The sequence below is a fragment of the Protopterus annectens genome, chromosome 4.part0 (assembly GCF_019279795.1).
Source record: "Protopterus annectens isolate FY-2018-M chromosome 4.part0, PAN1.0, whole genome shotgun sequence".
In the NCBI taxonomy this organism is placed as follows: domain Eukaryota; kingdom Metazoa; phylum Chordata; order Ceratodontiformes; family Protopteridae; genus Protopterus; species Protopterus annectens.
In genome coordinates, this window is record NC_056733.1 from 589171373 (window position 1) to 589189230 (window position 17858).

The 17858-nt window shown below is 39.0% G+C and overlaps 1 protein-coding gene across 1 annotated transcript in view; it reads left to right on the forward strand.

The window, feature by feature from the left end:
* The window catches only part of DHX37 (DEAH-box helicase 37), a 1097190-nt gene that overhangs the window by 878693 nt on the left and 200639 nt on the right, over positions 1–17858 (forward strand). Inside the window, exons 24-25 of the mRNA XM_044068525.1 lie at positions 7681–7818; positions 8748–8842. Of these exons, the coding sequence (XP_043924460.1) occupies positions 7681–7818; positions 8748–8842 (233 nt within the window). The remainder of the gene's footprint in view (positions 1–7680; positions 7819–8747; positions 8843–17858) is intronic.

The following is a 17858-nucleotide window of genomic DNA, read 5'->3' on the forward strand; positions in this document are numbered from 1 at the left end:
GCACAAAGTACATCACTGTCTTCCTAATTTATTTCTAAACTATATACAAATGTCTTGCAGCTTGAAGTTCCAAATACTACATTTGTTTGAATCTGGTGGTTGCTGTGTTTGAGAGAGTGAGTCTACACTTCGGGGTATGACAGATGAGAGCAAAGATTTTCTTTCTTACTGCAGAAAATGTATTTTAGGGTTTTTTCCTTTTTCTTCAGGACTTGGGATAATGGCAAGCTGGTCATTTGTCACTGTTTGGGTGTGGAGCCTAAATTTGTAGGATTTAGACACTACCCTGTAGTATCATTGCTTGGTGTGAGACGACAATGATAAATGTACAGGTAATCATGCTGCGGTTAATGATGGTATGCTATGGGTAAAACCCACAGGTACACAGTGTGTATGTGTGTCGCAGACGTGATTGTGTATGTCATCATTAATGGTGTGTTGATTATTTATATTAAATGGAGGAATTCATTTAAATAGACTTTCACTGGATTCTTAAATTGACTGTATGATGCCACTACATGGTCCCCGTATAATTTTTCCATGTATTGGATATAGTAGAAATGTTTTAAAGGTATACTGCAATGTGCTTGCACACTTTCTTGGATATGGTACCGCATATAAATTGTATTAGTGTAGTACAGTGCCAGCCTCTTTTAGCATCCTGTTGTACTTTACTTCTCTTATTTTTTCATTTCATTCCTTTCGTGCAGTCTCAGAAAGATTTGCTGATTTGCATTTGAACTGACATATGTTTGCCTTTTTCAGCTTTTTTTTACCCCCCCCCAAAAAAAAAAAAAAATTGCCACTCTCTTAATAAAACCAGAAAGTCTGCTATTGTTTAAATGTTATGACATCAGCTTTGAGCAGTGGTATGGTAGTTTTATGACAGCTGACATGACTTGCTTTAACCACTCTTTCAGATTTTAGTTTTGAGGGTTTCTTTTCAAATATTTTGTAATATGCCTCATTATTTCAGGGGCACATTCTAAAAATGCTAACCATTATCTTTCATATTCACCATATAACTTGCTTTAGTGCCAAACAGCATCAGTAGTGCCGAAATTTGTGAGAGTACAAAAATGAGGAGAACAAGAATCGGTGAAGAAGTAAAAATGAGTTTAGTAATTCTGCACTGCCTGTTAAATTGTCAGTCCCCTGGTTTGGGACATTGTTCAGGATGTGAAATAGAATGTGTTAGAATCTGTAAAAGAAAATGTGACATGCCTTTGGTGCTCTAAAGGAACATTAATGGTAGTTTGTTGGTGCCACTGGTAAAAAATTGATTTAGTAACTACACTGCCATTGTGATCTTCAGCAGTAGTACTGTAAGCATTTAATCGTATTATGTTATGATTTGCTATTATTTTATTATGTCAGAAATGTATGTGTTCTGATTGGAAGGTGTTTTTGCATAAAGAGTATAAAGCCTTTCTGCATTCAGATAAATAGTTTACTCTGAAAGGGTAATGGAACAGAAGAGGTTGTGCATATTGTCTGTTTTGAATGAGCCTTAAAACTGAGAACATGGCAAGACAGTGTTAACCAAACATACCACCTTAACTTTGTCGTGCAATTTTTTCCAGAAACCTGAAGGTACTATCTTTTGTTACTAACATCAGCAGAACTTGTCAACCTTTCAGTGAATTCCACCTTATAGCATTTTGTCCCATCCATATTTATTTATTTATTTGACATTTGTTGACTGGGCTAGTCTAGCTGGATATATGTCCATTTTCAGTAGAGGCCCGGGGAGAAAACTCCAAACATTTCAAATAAAGTTCACATCTACAGAAGTACATATTTAAAATGCAAATACATTCACCGTAAAGAAAAAAAAACTTTAAATGGTCACACATTTATAAAGTATAAAAAATGCAAAATATTTGACTAGACTTAGTACGTTTACTAATGAAGTTACAATTAAATGTTGAGAAAGAATAATAGCTAAAAAGTACAGTATAAATGTAGATAAAGGAAGATAAAAAGAAAGTAAAATGGAGTAGCAGTTGAGTAATACATCTAGTAGTAAAAATGTCACTTTTTTGAGAATACAATAATAAGTAAGACTATGATGGAGAGGTAGAATAGTAGTTGTTAAGATTAAATTATTGCAGAGATGAGAAGGTAAGGTTGAATCAAGTAACAAGAGTATGTTGGTCAGTCAGGTTTAGTACAGGGGCACATCCAATGTGTTTTGAGGAAGAGCTTAAGTTTATTTTTAAACAGAGTAATAGAGGGAAGTGTGGAAAGTTCGGAGGGAAGTAGGTTCCAGGTTTTTCCAACAGTATTAGAGAAGAGAGAGTCTCCGGCTCTATTGTTTGATTTATTGATATATACTGGAAGTTTTTGTGAAGATCTTAGGGACTTCAGGTTATAGTAGGGGTGAATAAGGTTAGATAGGATGGGTGTCTTGGCAGGTTGATAAAGTTTTTTATGGGCGATGGCCAGTTGATTAAATTTCAGCTGCTGCTGTAATTCAAGCCACCCTAGTTGCTTTAGATTAATACAGTGGTGTGTTCTGAAAGAGTTACTGTGGCAAACCTGGCTATATTATTGTAGGAGTTTTCTAGTTTCTTAAGGTTATTTTGTAGGAGTTTTCTATTTTTTTAAGGTTATTTTTCGACAGATTAGTAAATATGGGTGAGGCATAAAGAAGGGTAGAGATTAGATGGGTGTGGGCAGTAAGTTATTCTAGTTGCAGGAGTGAGGAAGGGTTTGATCCTGTAAAGAGAGCCTATTTTTTATTAGTAGTTTTCAAAGTGTTGTTGCTATGGGTGTCAAAGTTAAGGTTGTTGTCTATGGTGATACCTAGCAGTTTGGTAGTAAGATCTTGGGATATAAGCTTACCATTATTGGATGTTACAGTGAAGTCTATCGGGGGAGATTTACTGGTAGGTGTAAAAAGGAGAAGTTTGTTTTTTTAGGGTTTAATAGGAGACAGCGTTTTGTAAACCATAGTTCTACAGAGTTAAATATGTCTTGTGAAAGGGAGTGAAGACACAAAGAGTTAATCCCATGTCTCCTGCTTTATGTTGATTGTGTAAAAATTCAGTGTTTATGCAGAGTTTCAGCATCTTATTTTAACCCTCAACATATAAATTAGGTCCCTTATCTGTCTTTTGTAAGTCTTCAATTGAAATTGCAAACTCAAGCTTTTCTGAGGATCATTGCTTTCTCATGTCCTGAACTAATTCTGTATACATTCTTTGCATGGTCTAAATAATCCTGTTTTAATTTAATTTAATTTATTTTCAGTTCATTCATTCATTCTACACTTACCAGTTTAATCTGTTTCAAAGTTGTGGGCAAGCCAGAACCTTTACCAGTGCTTGGTGTTTCTGCAAAGCAGTGAAGTTGATGCTGGATAGTGTGTAGGACATCCCTCTGTTGTCTGATGGGGAAGAGGATTGGAATACCTGCCAGAAACACACAGGAGAATTCATAGGTGAATGTGAATGTGAAAAGCTCTCTATGTCAAGTAGTAGGCAGCCTTTTGGGAAGGCTTCATGCAAATGTACCTTTTGGCTGTTATTTTAATACCACAGGTAAAACATTTGGTCACTGAAATTGCAGTTTGACATTGGATTTCTGGTAGGCGGGATTGTGTTTTGTATTTGCATTTCGTTTCTTGACAGCACCGGAGGAATTCATATTAAAATAAAGTGTAAAAAAATTAACGTAAATGTTTGTTTCTAGCAAGAAAGGGGCCTGAAGCTCTGAGTGGTTGAGTGGAAGGAGTTCCCATTGGAGAATGCTGTGGTTTTTGAGGGAAGATTGTGGATAGTCTTCTTTATTTTAGAATTCTTAAACGCAGAAGACCATTATCTTCTTCTCTAGAGTCTGATACTAGTTTATTGGGTGCCTCGTTGTTTCTAGTGGGATTCCTAACTTGGAGCTGGAGGATTGGATATCTACAGTTTAATTGTAAAGTGGGGTTATGAGCTGGAGCACTGCAGTGGGTAGGTGGGATTTTGGTTATTTAACTGTAGTTCTAGTTTGTCGCCTGATTTAATAATGGGAGTAAGCTTTGGGCAATCAATGTGTTACTGGTAGAATTGTCTTCAGTTGGGATTGAGCAATACCCTTTGTCATTGTTAAAGGATTTAGCTTTCAGCAAAAATTGGGATACTTCAATGGATGGACAAGGAGGCCTTTAATTACAAATAATGCATGTTCTCTTTATAATGAACTGATGTTCTTCGTCTTCCCTTGCTGCAGTCCTGACCCTGAACATTTTGGTTTTTCTTGCCTCAGTATTTTAACCGATGTCAGAAAAAGTGAATAACTGTATTTTGGGGGGAAGCAGATACCGCATAGGATTATCATACATTGTGTGTATACCTGTTTAGGGCCCGAGCACGCACGCTGTTGGTTGTCACGCCTTGCTAGATTAAGATGCTTAGACTATTAAGAGGAAGAAACATATGCTTAAAATGGCAGAAGATTTGATTACTCTTGATTAGAGGTTCATGCCCCCACCTGATGCTAAGTAGAGCCTAGGAACAGTTTGATAGACTTATTCTGATTCTGATGTGGATGATTCCACTCCTTCAGCTTCTCCTCCTGGAGGATTTTTTCATTTTCAGAGACTCTTTCATGAGGAGCACTTTAAAATTTTAAGGCCAAGATTACCCTCCTGTGTTGAATGTGGTGGAGATGGTTTTGCAGAGGCTTCTCTGAACCCTGATTCCTGCCTCTGCTCTCCTGTTAAGCCTGATAGGATAGGTATTATGCCCGCCTCCTCGAGGGTGGCTGCTACTAGTTCTGTTCTTCAAGACATGCATGGTTGAAGGATCAGAATTTAGCTGAGCCATGTTAAGACCAGGAGGGGATTTGGAGCACAGTTTACAGTTGTTTGGACCGCCTGTAAATGGAGGACAAAGCTAAGTCTATGCAGACTGTTAAAGATTTTTGCAGGTGCAGCCTCCTGCTTATGGTCTCCAGTCTAGGGGTAGTCTAGACGGGTTAGGGGCAGGCCTAAAGGTTGGATTAGGCCTAGATCAGACAGATCACCCAGTTCACCTGCTCAGTGAGGGGAGTGGCCAGTCCTTTCAAGTCCCTTCGTAAAGCAGCCTTTTCAGCTGCCAGTGGATCTCGCTCCAGTGGACTCTCGTCTGGGAAGGATTGTCTCTTTTCAAAGATATCATTCATCACGGGTACAGATTTTATTTCCACACAATGCCCCTTTCAAAGGGCATGCCAGATGTTCCTCCTCAAAGAGAGAGGGCTCACAAGCAAGTTTCTCAGTTACTCCAGATAGGGCTATTCCAGCCAGTCTGTGTCAGAATTATCTATCCTCAACACTTATCTGACATTCCTAAGTTCAATGTTGACGCTATACAAATCGTTACCTCTGCTGGGCAAGGATCACTGGATGGTAACAGATTTTCATTATCAGTTCTCTGCATTGCCCCTTGGCTTATCTACTTCTTTCAGAGTATCTAGGTTCTGGCTGGCTCCAGTGATAGCTTTTCAGGCTGGCTTCAAGGCATTCAAATTTATCCTCTTGGACGACTGCCTGATGACTTGGCTCAAGAAAAGGAACACCTCTACAGCATCTGGAATATGTCATAGCATGCCTAAAGATGCCTAGGGTATTCTGAAAACGTAATAGTCCAGTCTCTCTCTACCTCTCAAGACATGTGCTTGGGTGTGAGACTGAATACAGCAGCAGCAGCCATGATTTACCCCCGACAAACAAAACAAAAGAGTCTACTTTACTTCCATCCCTCTCAGTCAACCGCTGACTGCGGCCAGAGACAGTCCTTCAAGCTGTATTCTGGTGCTCCTACCAAACAAACTGCATATGAGGAAGAAGCAATGGTATCTCAAAAAAAACACAGCACTGCCAAGATTTGGATTTGGACACTGTATAATACCTTGCCTTCAAAAGGAATTCTTGTGGTGGTGGTGGGGAATCACACCTAAACGAAAGTGGATACAAGACAAGTGGCCTGCCAGACTACAGCATCTACAATATCAAACATGAAGGAGATGTTAGCAGTCCAGTTTGCATCACTGATGGCGTGCTTATGAGTTACTTTCCAGGGCAGGTGACACAGCTGATACAACAATGTGGTCCTAGCAGATGTATTAAGCAGACAAATCATGGATCCCCAGTGGGAACTGGATCTTCTTCATGTATTTCCAATTGACAGTGTCATGGGGGGGAACTTCAGTTGAAAAACCTTCATGTCTATGCCTTCCACCTCTAATTCTTCTTCTGTATATACTAAAGGTCAGACAGACAGAGGCTGATGACTTTGATTACCCAGATTGGCCTCTGGCCTCGCAACACTGGTACTCCACTTCTAAGGGGAGTCTTGTCCATGGCCGTCATCTGCTCAATGTCAAGCTCATCTCTTCATCTCACAGCTTGTATATATCTTGTGTTGCATGGTATGGTCTCAGCTTCCTCAACAAGTAAAGATTCATGCTGCAGCAATTTCAGCTCACTATGATTGTGACCCACCTTTGTTTCGCATCCTTTGTTCAAGCAGTTTCTTAGAGGGCAAAAAAGAGAGACCCCCACCCCCAATGAGCTCCTACTCTGCTTGGGATCTCAATTTTGTGTTGGAAAACTTACTACTCACCCTTTGAGAGCTGCAGCTACTGCTGAATTGAAATATTTGTCATGGAAGATTATGCCTAAGGTAGTTTCTAGTGTGGCTTTAAACCAAACTATTCATTTTATTATTTGAGCAGGACTAAAGATTTTAGGCAGTAAACAAACTATTTCTAGGTGGATTGGCGACTGCAGCAAGGGAAGACGAGAATAGTATTACACAGTTGTACCTACCATAAATGTAGATGTTTTGCTGCAGTCCAATTTACCTCCCTCCTTCCCTCTGTGTTTCATGCTTATATTTTTGTATATATTACTGTATATATTGTACATGTTTTTGGTGCAGGTTGTTTTGGGACTTGTCTTTTCTTTAGTCTTTTAATTATAGTGGATCAGAGATAGTTGCATACCATTTTTTCAGAGTCTGTAATGCATGTGTTTTAGTTGGCTGGCTGTTGGGATTAGGTACAATTTACACATAATTAGTAACCATCTCTGTCTTAATGGACTTGCATCTCTCTTTGATGATGTGCCAATGGCAGTCATATGAAAGTGGTGTTTTACCTGATGTCTAAAAAAAAAAAAAAAAAAAAAAAAAACAGAAACACAGTTATCTTGCACAGGATAGGATACTGGCAGCTTGACCACCCATTGCTGTAACAGACTGAGATGTCTGGCATTTCTGTATTGAATTCCTCCAGAATTAGTTGTACTTGTCTTTTGGTTTGGTAATTCTAGGCTGCATTAGGAGGATAACTGGGAAATTCTTCTATGTAAAAATGTGAAATCTTAAATAACATGTTTTTTTGTTCAGTTGTGGGCAGTTTAAGGTGGTGCATCTGACAGTTTCCTAAATTAAGAAGATGGACATGGTGAGATGGGTACCTTCAGTGTTCTCTGTATGGTATCCACCAGTGTCCAAAATTGGGAATATTGGCACTGGAAAATCAAGTACCACCAGTGTTTTTAAATATTTGAAGATGGTCTTGTGCATTAAAATCCTGTTATGTTCCCAGTTTTGATTACATTTCTTTAACATTTGGGTACACTATATTGTAAAGAATTATTTTTTTTCATGCATGTATGAGTAAATGACATTTATGTATTTGCCCTAGGTGTTTCGGCTGTGGAACCAGAATGGATTCCTGTCTTGCTGCCTCAGTACTGCCATTTTGGTAATCCTCTAGAAACTCCTCCTCCTCGTTACTGTCCTGAGAGTGGCAAGGTTAAATGTCACAGAGAGAGCACATTCTGTAAGTTTGTCTGCATGCAGATTAGAAATAATATCCCCTTGTCTTTCAAAGTAGCCTTTGACACCAGCAGTCAGTATATACATGCCCTCTTACTACTTTGACATAACTCATTCTGCTAGCACAGCACATAGCATTTCTCAAATGATGAGGCCAACCATGATGTGGAAGGACCTTTTTAAAGGCAGGCTGAAGTAAGTCTGGAAATGTCCTTAAAATGTTAACTGTTTAGCACTGTTTGTGTATGATCAGGCTGAACATTTATAATTGTCTTGGTGCATATGACTGGAAATCAGCAGCAAAATAATAATTTGCTAAGTATAATGTTTCTTTTTTCACACAAGTTTGTGGCTGCGGCTGTTGGGAGAGAGATTATCTATTTCTTTTTAAGTACTTTTTGATATTAGTTTGGAGATTCCAAGACTTTTCATGAGTTTGTGCTAGCTTTTCTGTCAGAGAGTCTGTGAACATTTTTTGATTTATAGATATTTCTAGACATCATATGCTGTGCAAATTTTTGTGTTATTTGGACAGTAGTGTTTGAAATGTAGTAGCCAGATGAATGTCACTGGTTCCAGTTATTCTAACACCTCTGTACACTAGGCACATCGACTGAGAGATGCCTCCTTTGGCACTTGTAAATAGAAGTAGACAAGAATGTTTGTGGAACGTTAATAGGAAACTAGAAAAGAAAGTGATTTGATAGAAATATGAAATAAAATCTGTTGGAAAAACAAAAGGTGCCCAGAAATGAGAGTGCATACAGGGTGGGTTACATGGTATGGCTTGGCCTGCTATAGGAAATATCACATGTGCTGTTATAATAAGGTCAAGTAAAGTTGTTTCTTCCCTTCTCCACAAGAGTATTCTCTGTCTTGGAATTTGAAATGTAAAAAATCAGAATAATGACAGATGTTACCCTCTGTCTATAGATCGTGTGGGCTGGCAACTGCCTGCTGTGGAGATGGACTATCCTGAAGGCCTTGAACGCTATAAATACTTTGCCAGATTTTTATTAGAAGGAAAGGTAAGCTACTGACATATTTCTTTAGCTTTGCATTCAGCACCTTATTAGCTTTAACTGCAGAACGTAAAAGGTAAAGCTCGTCCATTCTTTCAGGACATGTATTCCAGGTCCAACAACTTGATTTGTTAGTGGTCTTTGACTTTGTTCTGGAGTGGACATGTGTCTTGCAAGAACATAAATTGTATCATATGGATCCAAACAGAAGTTAACACTAATTTTTATCAGAATATCACTGGATTTTATTTCTCTTTCATCTTGGTTGCAGTGTTATTCAATGCATATTTTAATTTTGTTTTATAAGTTTGTGTTCATGCACAAATACTTATCCAGTATGTAATACATAATATGCATATATGTGTGCTTCTTTTATATTTTGACAAAGACAAATTAAATACTGAACCTTGGTAAAAGTTTGTATTATGTATGATCTTACTGTGCTTGGTAACATTTCTTAGATGGTAAGGCTCTTTACTGTGGTAACTACCAGTAGAACATCCTTACTGCTGATCTGTTGTAGTTTATGTCCAGCAAAGTTAGCATCTTTGAGTAATAGTTGGTAGTAAACTAAGACTGAAACAGCAGCACTTCAGCATGTATGTGAGATTTAACTTCCAGTCTGCTGAATTCCAGTGTCCTATACTTGTGGTGGAATATCCTTTGAGTTATGCTGCATAGATTTCTCTCGTGTATGATTGGTTCTGCAGCTGGCAGCTCCAAATATTACCTAAGAGAATTCACCAAGGCCAACAGCTTTGTTTGAACTAAGGGCTTCATCTGCTGAAGGAAGGAAGTGACAGTGATTCTACGTAGCTCTCATACCAGGCCATGCTTTTAGTGTACAGTAGATTGCCAAATGTTTCACAGGATGCCAGGAATCAAAATAGGGGAAGTTACCTCCACAAAGAGATTAATCACCAGTGGAGTCCACCAGGGTTCTGAGCTGGGACCTCTTATGTTTGGTATCTACAGCTGTGAAGTAAAAGCCAATAGCAAAGGGATGTGACTGTCTAAGTTTGCAGATGACTCCAAGCTAAAAGTGACCATTGAATCCCACATGACTTAGCCGTCCTGAAGGAAGGTTTATCCCAAGTTAATAACGTGCTGAAGTCATGGACTGAACCTAAATGTTAAAAAGTACATTATCATATCCTTTGGAAAGTCATCTACCCTGGGGAACTACCACATTGACAGTATGCAAGAGTTGACCCACTTGTTTAGGATATGGGAACTTATGTGGACAGTGACCTAACTTTCGACCAGCAGGCGTCCATTGTTGTAAGAAGGTCCTATATTGCATAACTTATAAATAAAGGGATTTTTGTCTAGATCTGAGGATTTTGTTCTTCTTCTTTACTCAGTCCTCATTAGGCTAATTTATTTATTTTATTATTTGCACTTGTTTTCCAGGATAGTCCACTGTGCCTAGGAGTGCCCATTTGCAGTGGAGGCCCAGGGAGAAAAGCTCCCCATATTACATATACATTGATGAGATAAAGTTACATAATGACTATTAACAGATTCAAGTTACTAGTAAGCAACATTCTACAAAAAAGACAATGATTTACATCCAGGTGCAATATATACATGTTTATATACAGTTAGAATTAGGCTTTCTTTTCTTTAAATTTCATCTTGTAGCTGAGGATGCATAAAACTGTGAGGGAGAAGAGTTAAATTAAGTGAAAACAGATATTTCAAAGTGTTGTTAAAAGTTTCTAGTTTCATGTAGTGCTGAAAGAATTATTTGAGCATGTACAGAACCATAGTTTTGAGAGGTATTCTTGCAGAGCCTTCTTGAAAATGGTGTGGATAGAAGTGGTTCTGATTGTGGTAGGTAAGGAATTCCACACCTTGGCTACAACAGTGCAGTTAAGTACTCGGCCAGCTATAGGTTTGGGTAATTCTACCTTTAGAAGACATTTATTTCCTGATATGAGTTATCTAGCGGGGTTGTAGGGCGACATTAGTGAGGCTAGGGATGGGCAGTCTTCTAGTTTAGTTATGATTTTATGTGCAGTGGTGAGTTATAGGTAAGATAGGAAGTGAGGTAGTTCAAGCCATTTGATCTTTTGAAGGGATATACAGTGATCGGAGGTATGTGTAGAATTGTTGGCAAACTTTGCTACTTTATTGTAACAAGATTCAAGTTTGCTTTTTAGAGAGAGTTGAATGCCTGTGAGCAGGGGGGAACCATATAGCAGCGATGGTAAAAGAAAGGAGGATGCTAGCGTTTTTTGGGCTGAGTGGTTGAGGTTATGTGTCTGTAAAGCAGACTTAACTTTTGGTGGGTCTTTCTGATGTTTAGGATATGAAGGTCAAAGGAGTGATTTTCATCGATAGTAACTCCAAGGACTTTAGTGTAGGGGACTACTTTGATGACAGTGCTGTTTTGAGACTGAATATTAAATTCTGACCTGTTCATGGGAGTGTATCTTTTAGGGGTGAATAGAAGGAGTTTGGTTTTGTTGGCATTTAGGGCTAGGTGATTGTTCATGTTTCTGTGGATGAGAAGGCGATTTGAGTTAGTTTTTGGAGTTCCCTGATGGAGTAGCCAGAGATGATGATGGTGGAATCATCTGCATATTGAATAAGTGAGGTTTGGGACAGGGAAGAGTAGAAGTCATTAACAAATATGCGGAAAAGGAGGGGCCCAAGTATAGAGCTTTGTGGAACTCCTATTGATATCAGGAGATAAGGTGAGAGAAGTACTGGTCACATTTTGTTGCTTGTTGTCCATTTGTAAGGTAGTAAGAGAACCAATCGAAGGTAGGAGGTGAGATTCCTAGGTTAGATAGTTTAATAAGTAGTAGGGGATGTGAGATGGTATCAAATGCCTTTGATAGGTCGAGGAATAGAGAGGACACAGTTTTCCCTGAGTCTCTTGCATGATTTAAAGTGTCCGAGTGATATAAGGGCAGTGGTGGTACTGTGTCCAGGTCTGAAACCATGTTTGGTGGGGGAGAAGATTTCATTGTCTAGGAGGTGCTTTAGGAGTTGATTGTGGACACATTTTTGTAGAATTTTGGATAGAGGGGAAAGGATTGCTATGGGTCAGAAATTGGTGAAATCTGTTTTGGCCTTCTTTATGTAGTGGGAGAATATAAGCTTTTTTCCAGGTACTGGGTAATTGCTGTTCTTGGAGAGATGTATTGATAAGTGTGCTAACTGGATAAGCTATAGACTTTGCTGACATCTGTAGGTATGTTTGGGGTAGGTTATTAGGCACATTAGTACATGGTTTGAGTTTATGGAGTAGTTTCAAGATAGTTGATGTAGGGATAGGGGGAGAAGGTGAAGCTTGGTGTGGAGTTTATATTTAGTGAGTACGCTGTGATATTTATTTGAGGGAAGTTTCCTTTAAGTTTAGCAATGGAGTCTATAAAATGCGAGTTGAATATTGTGGCAATTTCTGTGGGGGATTTGTCTGTGTGAGGACAGGAGTTGTTGTTGGATCCTGGGTTAAGTAGGGTTGAGATTGTATTCCAGCATTTCTTAGAGTTTTGTTTATGGCATTTTTGGTTATATACATATTTTATTTATTTTATTTTATTTTTTATTTTACATTTGTTAACCGGGAGGATCCGACTGGATATATGTCCATTTTCAGCGGAGGCCCGGGGAGAAAAGCTCCAGAACATGTAACAAAAAACATTTATATCACAGTGTAAAATTATACATATTAAACTAGAACACAATAAGTTATTACATCAAATTTATCTTGGATGTAAGTAAGATTAGGATAATAAGGAAATGTAGGATATTAGCCAGGTGCTCGGGCTTTTAGTCAAACAGAGAGTTAATTATAGACTTGTTAATTATAGAATTGTTTTTTATCTTTTACTACTGCACCTTTTGCTTGATTACAAAGTTGTTTGAATTGTAGAAGGTATTGGGAGTCTCTGTTTTTTTGCCAAAGCTTCCAACATTTGTCTCTTTTAGACATCAATTGTTTTGTGGGATGTGTAAGCCAGGTAACATTGTTGTTTTTAATTATTTTTTTGCCGTATGGGGGCTAGATTGTTTAGGATATTTAAGAAGGTTAAATTAAAGAATTCAACAGCCTCATCTAGTGGGAGGACTTTGAGAATGCTCCAGTTTACTTGTGCCACGGTGTCATTTAGAGTTGTTTGGTCGGAATTGGAGATATTTTAGTTGGTCTGTACTGATGTTGGCTGGGGGCTAGGGTGGATTTACGTATTATGTATGCTGGGAGGTGATTACTTACGGTTTGAGGTAGAGTCCCTGCTGAAGCTACTTTGTTTGGGTGTGAGACTAGATTCCAGTCTATGATGGAACCACTAGTTGTTTGGTTGGGTCTAGTTACTTCATTGATAAGCTGGGTATAATTGAATAGATTTATATTTATTAAGGGTTGATTTTTTTGTGACTTCTGTCCATTCTGTGTTGACATCTCCCAGGATAATTGTCTCACTGGTAAAGGTTTTTGAAATCCAGGCAAGGATGTGTTTTAGGATGGGTCTATTATTGCCTAGTGGTATATAGATTCCAATGATGCAGAGCTTTTTGCTGGTATTCAGTTGTAGGAAAGCTACAACAATTTCGGAAGACGTGAATTGTGGGGTGGGGTTGGTATATGGTACTAATGTGAAATGATTTGGATAAATTAATGCAACACCTCCACCTTTTTTACGGGGTCTGTCATATCTTAAGCAGGAGTAGCCAGGTGGTAGAAATTCTGAGTTTTTTATATATGGTTTAACCCAGGTTGCTATTATATATGGCCTACTGTGTGAAATCCAGGCATGAAAGTCTGGAATTTTATTTCTGATACTTTACAGGTTAGTGGTAGTTATGGTGAGAGATATATTGGTTTGTTGGGTTGTGGGATTTAGGGTTGGTCTGGGGTTGGGGTGGATTTCCCTGCATAGGGGAAGTTTTGCATTATCGAGAGGTATGTTTGTGGTTATTAGTTTTCTTTTAAGTATGGGTTGTTTGCTTAGAGTTGTTAGGCTAAGGTTAGTATTTGCTTCATTTACTGGTTTAAATCTGGTAGCAGAGTGGTTGTATAATGCAATAAGCCCTGGGTGAATTAGGTGGTAGCTGGGTGTAGGTGGACTTATGGTTGAGGTGATAGGTAAAGGTTTTAAATTGTAATGTATTATGTGGATGAAAGTTAAGTGCAGAAGGGTAAGGAAAGAAAGCAAGGGAGATTGGGAGAAGCAGTGGTGATGAGTGTGGACACATCGTTTGATGAGATAATGGATGAAGTGAGATTGAAAAGTGTAGGTGGAATGCTGATTGGAAGATAGGAAGAAGGGGAGGAACCTGTCTAGGAATAAAGGAAATCCATCCTGGGCTGGGTAGGAATGGGGGGGGTAGGGTAGGGGAGCAGAGTGAGCCTCAGTGCAGCAAGGGCTAACAGAGCAGGCAGCACCTGGAGCTAGCAAAGCGACAGCAGAAATGAGCCTGCAGAATAAAAACTATCATTATCAGGGTAGACACTAACCAGGTAAGTCAGGAATAGAGGAAAATAGTACAGGATGGCTTTACCATTAAGATAAATTAAAGAAAGTACTTGCACTAGCTTTTGAAAGTCAAATAAGAGTTTCATGCACTAGTCTGCGAAAGTCCAAGGGGAAAAGCCTGGTAGTAAGATAGAGGGTCAAAGGTATCCCTTTGTTAGTTATTCTCACTAGAAGGTATCCCTAATTATTGCATATAATACTCCCTTTGTGTCTGGACAGATACATGCCAAGCAACAATTGGAACTTTTTCAGAGATACTGTACTAAAAGGATACAAGGTCTAAGCAATATATCCTTCATAGACTGTCACAAATCCCTATCACTATACTCTTTATCTTGCAGACTGCTAAGATGTGGCCCATGTTTGCCATACAAGACATTATTTGACCTAATACTGATGGATTTAATGCATATCTGTAAGTCAAATGGCAGAAATACTTGGTTTAGGGTCTAAACCTCTTTGCAACATCAGCAGTATGGTTAGAATGGATAGGTTTATCTTGCAGAGGCTATAGCTGTTCCTGTCCGCGTAAAACAAAGTTCATCTCTGTCCATATTTAAGTGCAACTTGGATCTATGGATGGGAAAATAGAAAATGTATCCTAGGACTGCCCCCTGTACTAATAATGGACAGAGGCAGCTTCTAAATGCTTTATCCCATGCACGGTTTCTCTCAAATTATCTATGGTATGATCCCAGTTATTCTCACTAGGGGTAATATATAATCATTAACCATGGAATGGATAACGTTAATCTATGGGATAGATTAATTCAAGTACTAAAAGGGAAACTGGCTAGGCTTAAAAGGGCCTGCAAGGGCTGAACCATATTGGCCTCTGGATACCCAAAGACTTCATGCTAAAAAAGGAACTTTTTGCTCTTTGAAAGAGTTCAGAGACAGGCCATTTGTAAAACATATGATTACAAGTTAATCATTTTGAAACTGTACTCAGTGATGTGTGGGAAGAGACTGGATTAACTTGATAGAGACACTCATACATGTTTGTGACATGAGATAGAGAAAAGAGCGAGCCTGTGCTTTTAATTTAGCTTCATAAACTAAACATCATCCTGTGCCTAGCTGTTAACAGAGTTCCACTGTCAAAGGTTAAGCAATTTTTTTCATCAGCAAAGTAGTACACTACTAGAATACCCTACTAGAGAAGGAGTTTCCTGTTTATGGTATATCTCCCTGCAGGAGAAGATGTGATAGGTTGGTAGCTGAGCAGATAACAGTAGTCTGATGAGAGCTATGACTAACTACAACATTTGGTTATTAATAGCCTCATTAAATCTTGATCTCATTCTTTTCACAATTGTGAAACAAATTTGTAGCACAGTTTCATATTTAAAAAAATTGAAAAAGCATGCTAAACAGTTCCATTAACTCAGGGGGGGGGGGGCTCCTTTGTGGAGAGTACCTCTTGGTGGTTGAAAACTGTCACATGAACACTGCTCTTCCATTGCTGGGTTGATTACTTGTGTTAGTGCCAAATGCGCACAGTGATAAGGGCTTTTCTTCAATTTACAGACTTTTTCAGATCTTCAGCATTAAGCAGTGCTTTAAAATAGCATGGAACACTACACCCTCTAGAGATCCTCGGCTAGGGAGTAAGTGTTGGGCATTGGTGGACTGGAGGTTGTTAGTCAAGTTCAGTACCATGTACTATGTTTAACAGATTTACTGCAATCAGCAACTTTGGGTGAAGAGAGGAACAGTGCTGGAGTTGAAACTAATTTCCATATACAAGTTTATATTTGGAGCTGGGTGGTGGGGATTGGCGAATGCATCACTAACACAGGAGTTGTAGGTGGGTAAAATATGTGGATGCTTTATCAGGTGGTGCGTGGGTAGAGTGGGATCTGAATGACAGGTATGGGGTGGGAAATGAAGAGTGACATAAGCAAGTCTGAAGGGATTTGTAATATGCGACAGGAGGTAGTCGAGCCATTTTGAATGATTAGCAGTGATGTGGGCAGGAGAAAGTGTGGTGGTTGGACTTGTCCATTAACTAGTCATCTCCCTGTGTTGGTTTAGAAAATTGGTGGGCAGGTTAAGAATTTGATATTTTCCCTTCTAGGTCGGTGGGGGTAGAGTGGCGGAAGGAATGGGACATGGCCAGGCAGGACCTGTGGGAGCCATAGGAATCTTCAGTGCATTTTTCTCCCTGGAGGGAATTTTTTAGCATTTTTATTGAATTATTACTTATAATGTAGGCAAACATTAATATATATATGTAAAAGAAAACAAACCATATTAACATGTTCACAGTTACAAACATTATACATCATATATATTTTTCTGTACATTTACCATCAATCCAACTTTACATAAATTGCTGAATTTCTGCCTTCACTTAAACCTCACTCTTCCTCCAGTACGTTATTCTAGATGTATTGTTCCTGCAGTTTCCAGTTTTTCTATGTAATTTGCTACTACCCTTTTCTAAAAATCCCAATTCCAGTTCTTTTCTTTCTCTTACAATATTCACTACTTCAAGTCTGGTTGGTTTAGACTTTTTATTCCCATTTTCTAGTGAATGTTTTTTAAGCAGCAAATGCAGACCTTACTGTATCAAGCTACTCAAATTGCCAGGCACAGTGTCAAATGCAGTTATGATGATGTGGATACCTCTTCCAGGGTTGAAGCCACAGATTTAGTCATTGAATGGTATGCACAGTTGGTCAGTCAGCCCATCCCTGAGAACTTCAAGTCTAAAATCCTAGACTCACCCCAAGACAAAGACTTCCTGTTTGAACCAGAAGCTGCATAACATTTCAAAGCTCTGCAAGAGGAAGGTAAGACTATGAAGGACTGTTGGCAAATTTTACAGTCTACCATCACTGGATACCACAGGAGCTACCCAGCCAAGTTTCCTCCCTTTGTTTAGAGGGACCTTCAGTCCACTCACAAACAAAAACACCAAGAAAGATTTTTCGGACAAACTACATAGCAAATCTCCTTTAGGGAGGCCTCCTTTTGGTAGCAAAAATGTATGACTACCTTCCTAACTAAACCTCTCCCCTCTTCAACCCCTCCACCCCTCTTTCAGAAAGACTTTCTTGGTCTCTCCCTTTCTGGAAAATGGTAACTACAGACAAGTGGGCTTTGACTGTCATCAAAGAAGGCTATGCCATGCCATGGGAAAGCATCTCCTCTATAAAGGGCCTGCCTTGTCCTCCACTAGCCAGCCCCCTTTGCTCAGCTCTGTCATTCAGGATTTACTAGATCAAGGCAGCATGAAAATAGTGCTATCCTCCTCCGTAGGAAAAGGGTTCTATTCCATAACCTTTCTGGTACCAAGGAAGGAAGGACAGTTTAGACCCATTCTGGATCTTTCTCTTCTAAACATTTTTCTAAATGTGCACTGTTTCAGAATGCTCTCTCGGCACACCCTTCTGCCTGGGGAAGGACACCCATTTCTGGTTCCTCTGTTCAGACACAATACCTGTGCATCCCCATTTGACCTTCATAAATTAAGTTCCTCAGATTTTTCTGTGGCTTACCACATTTTCAGTTCACTGCTTTGC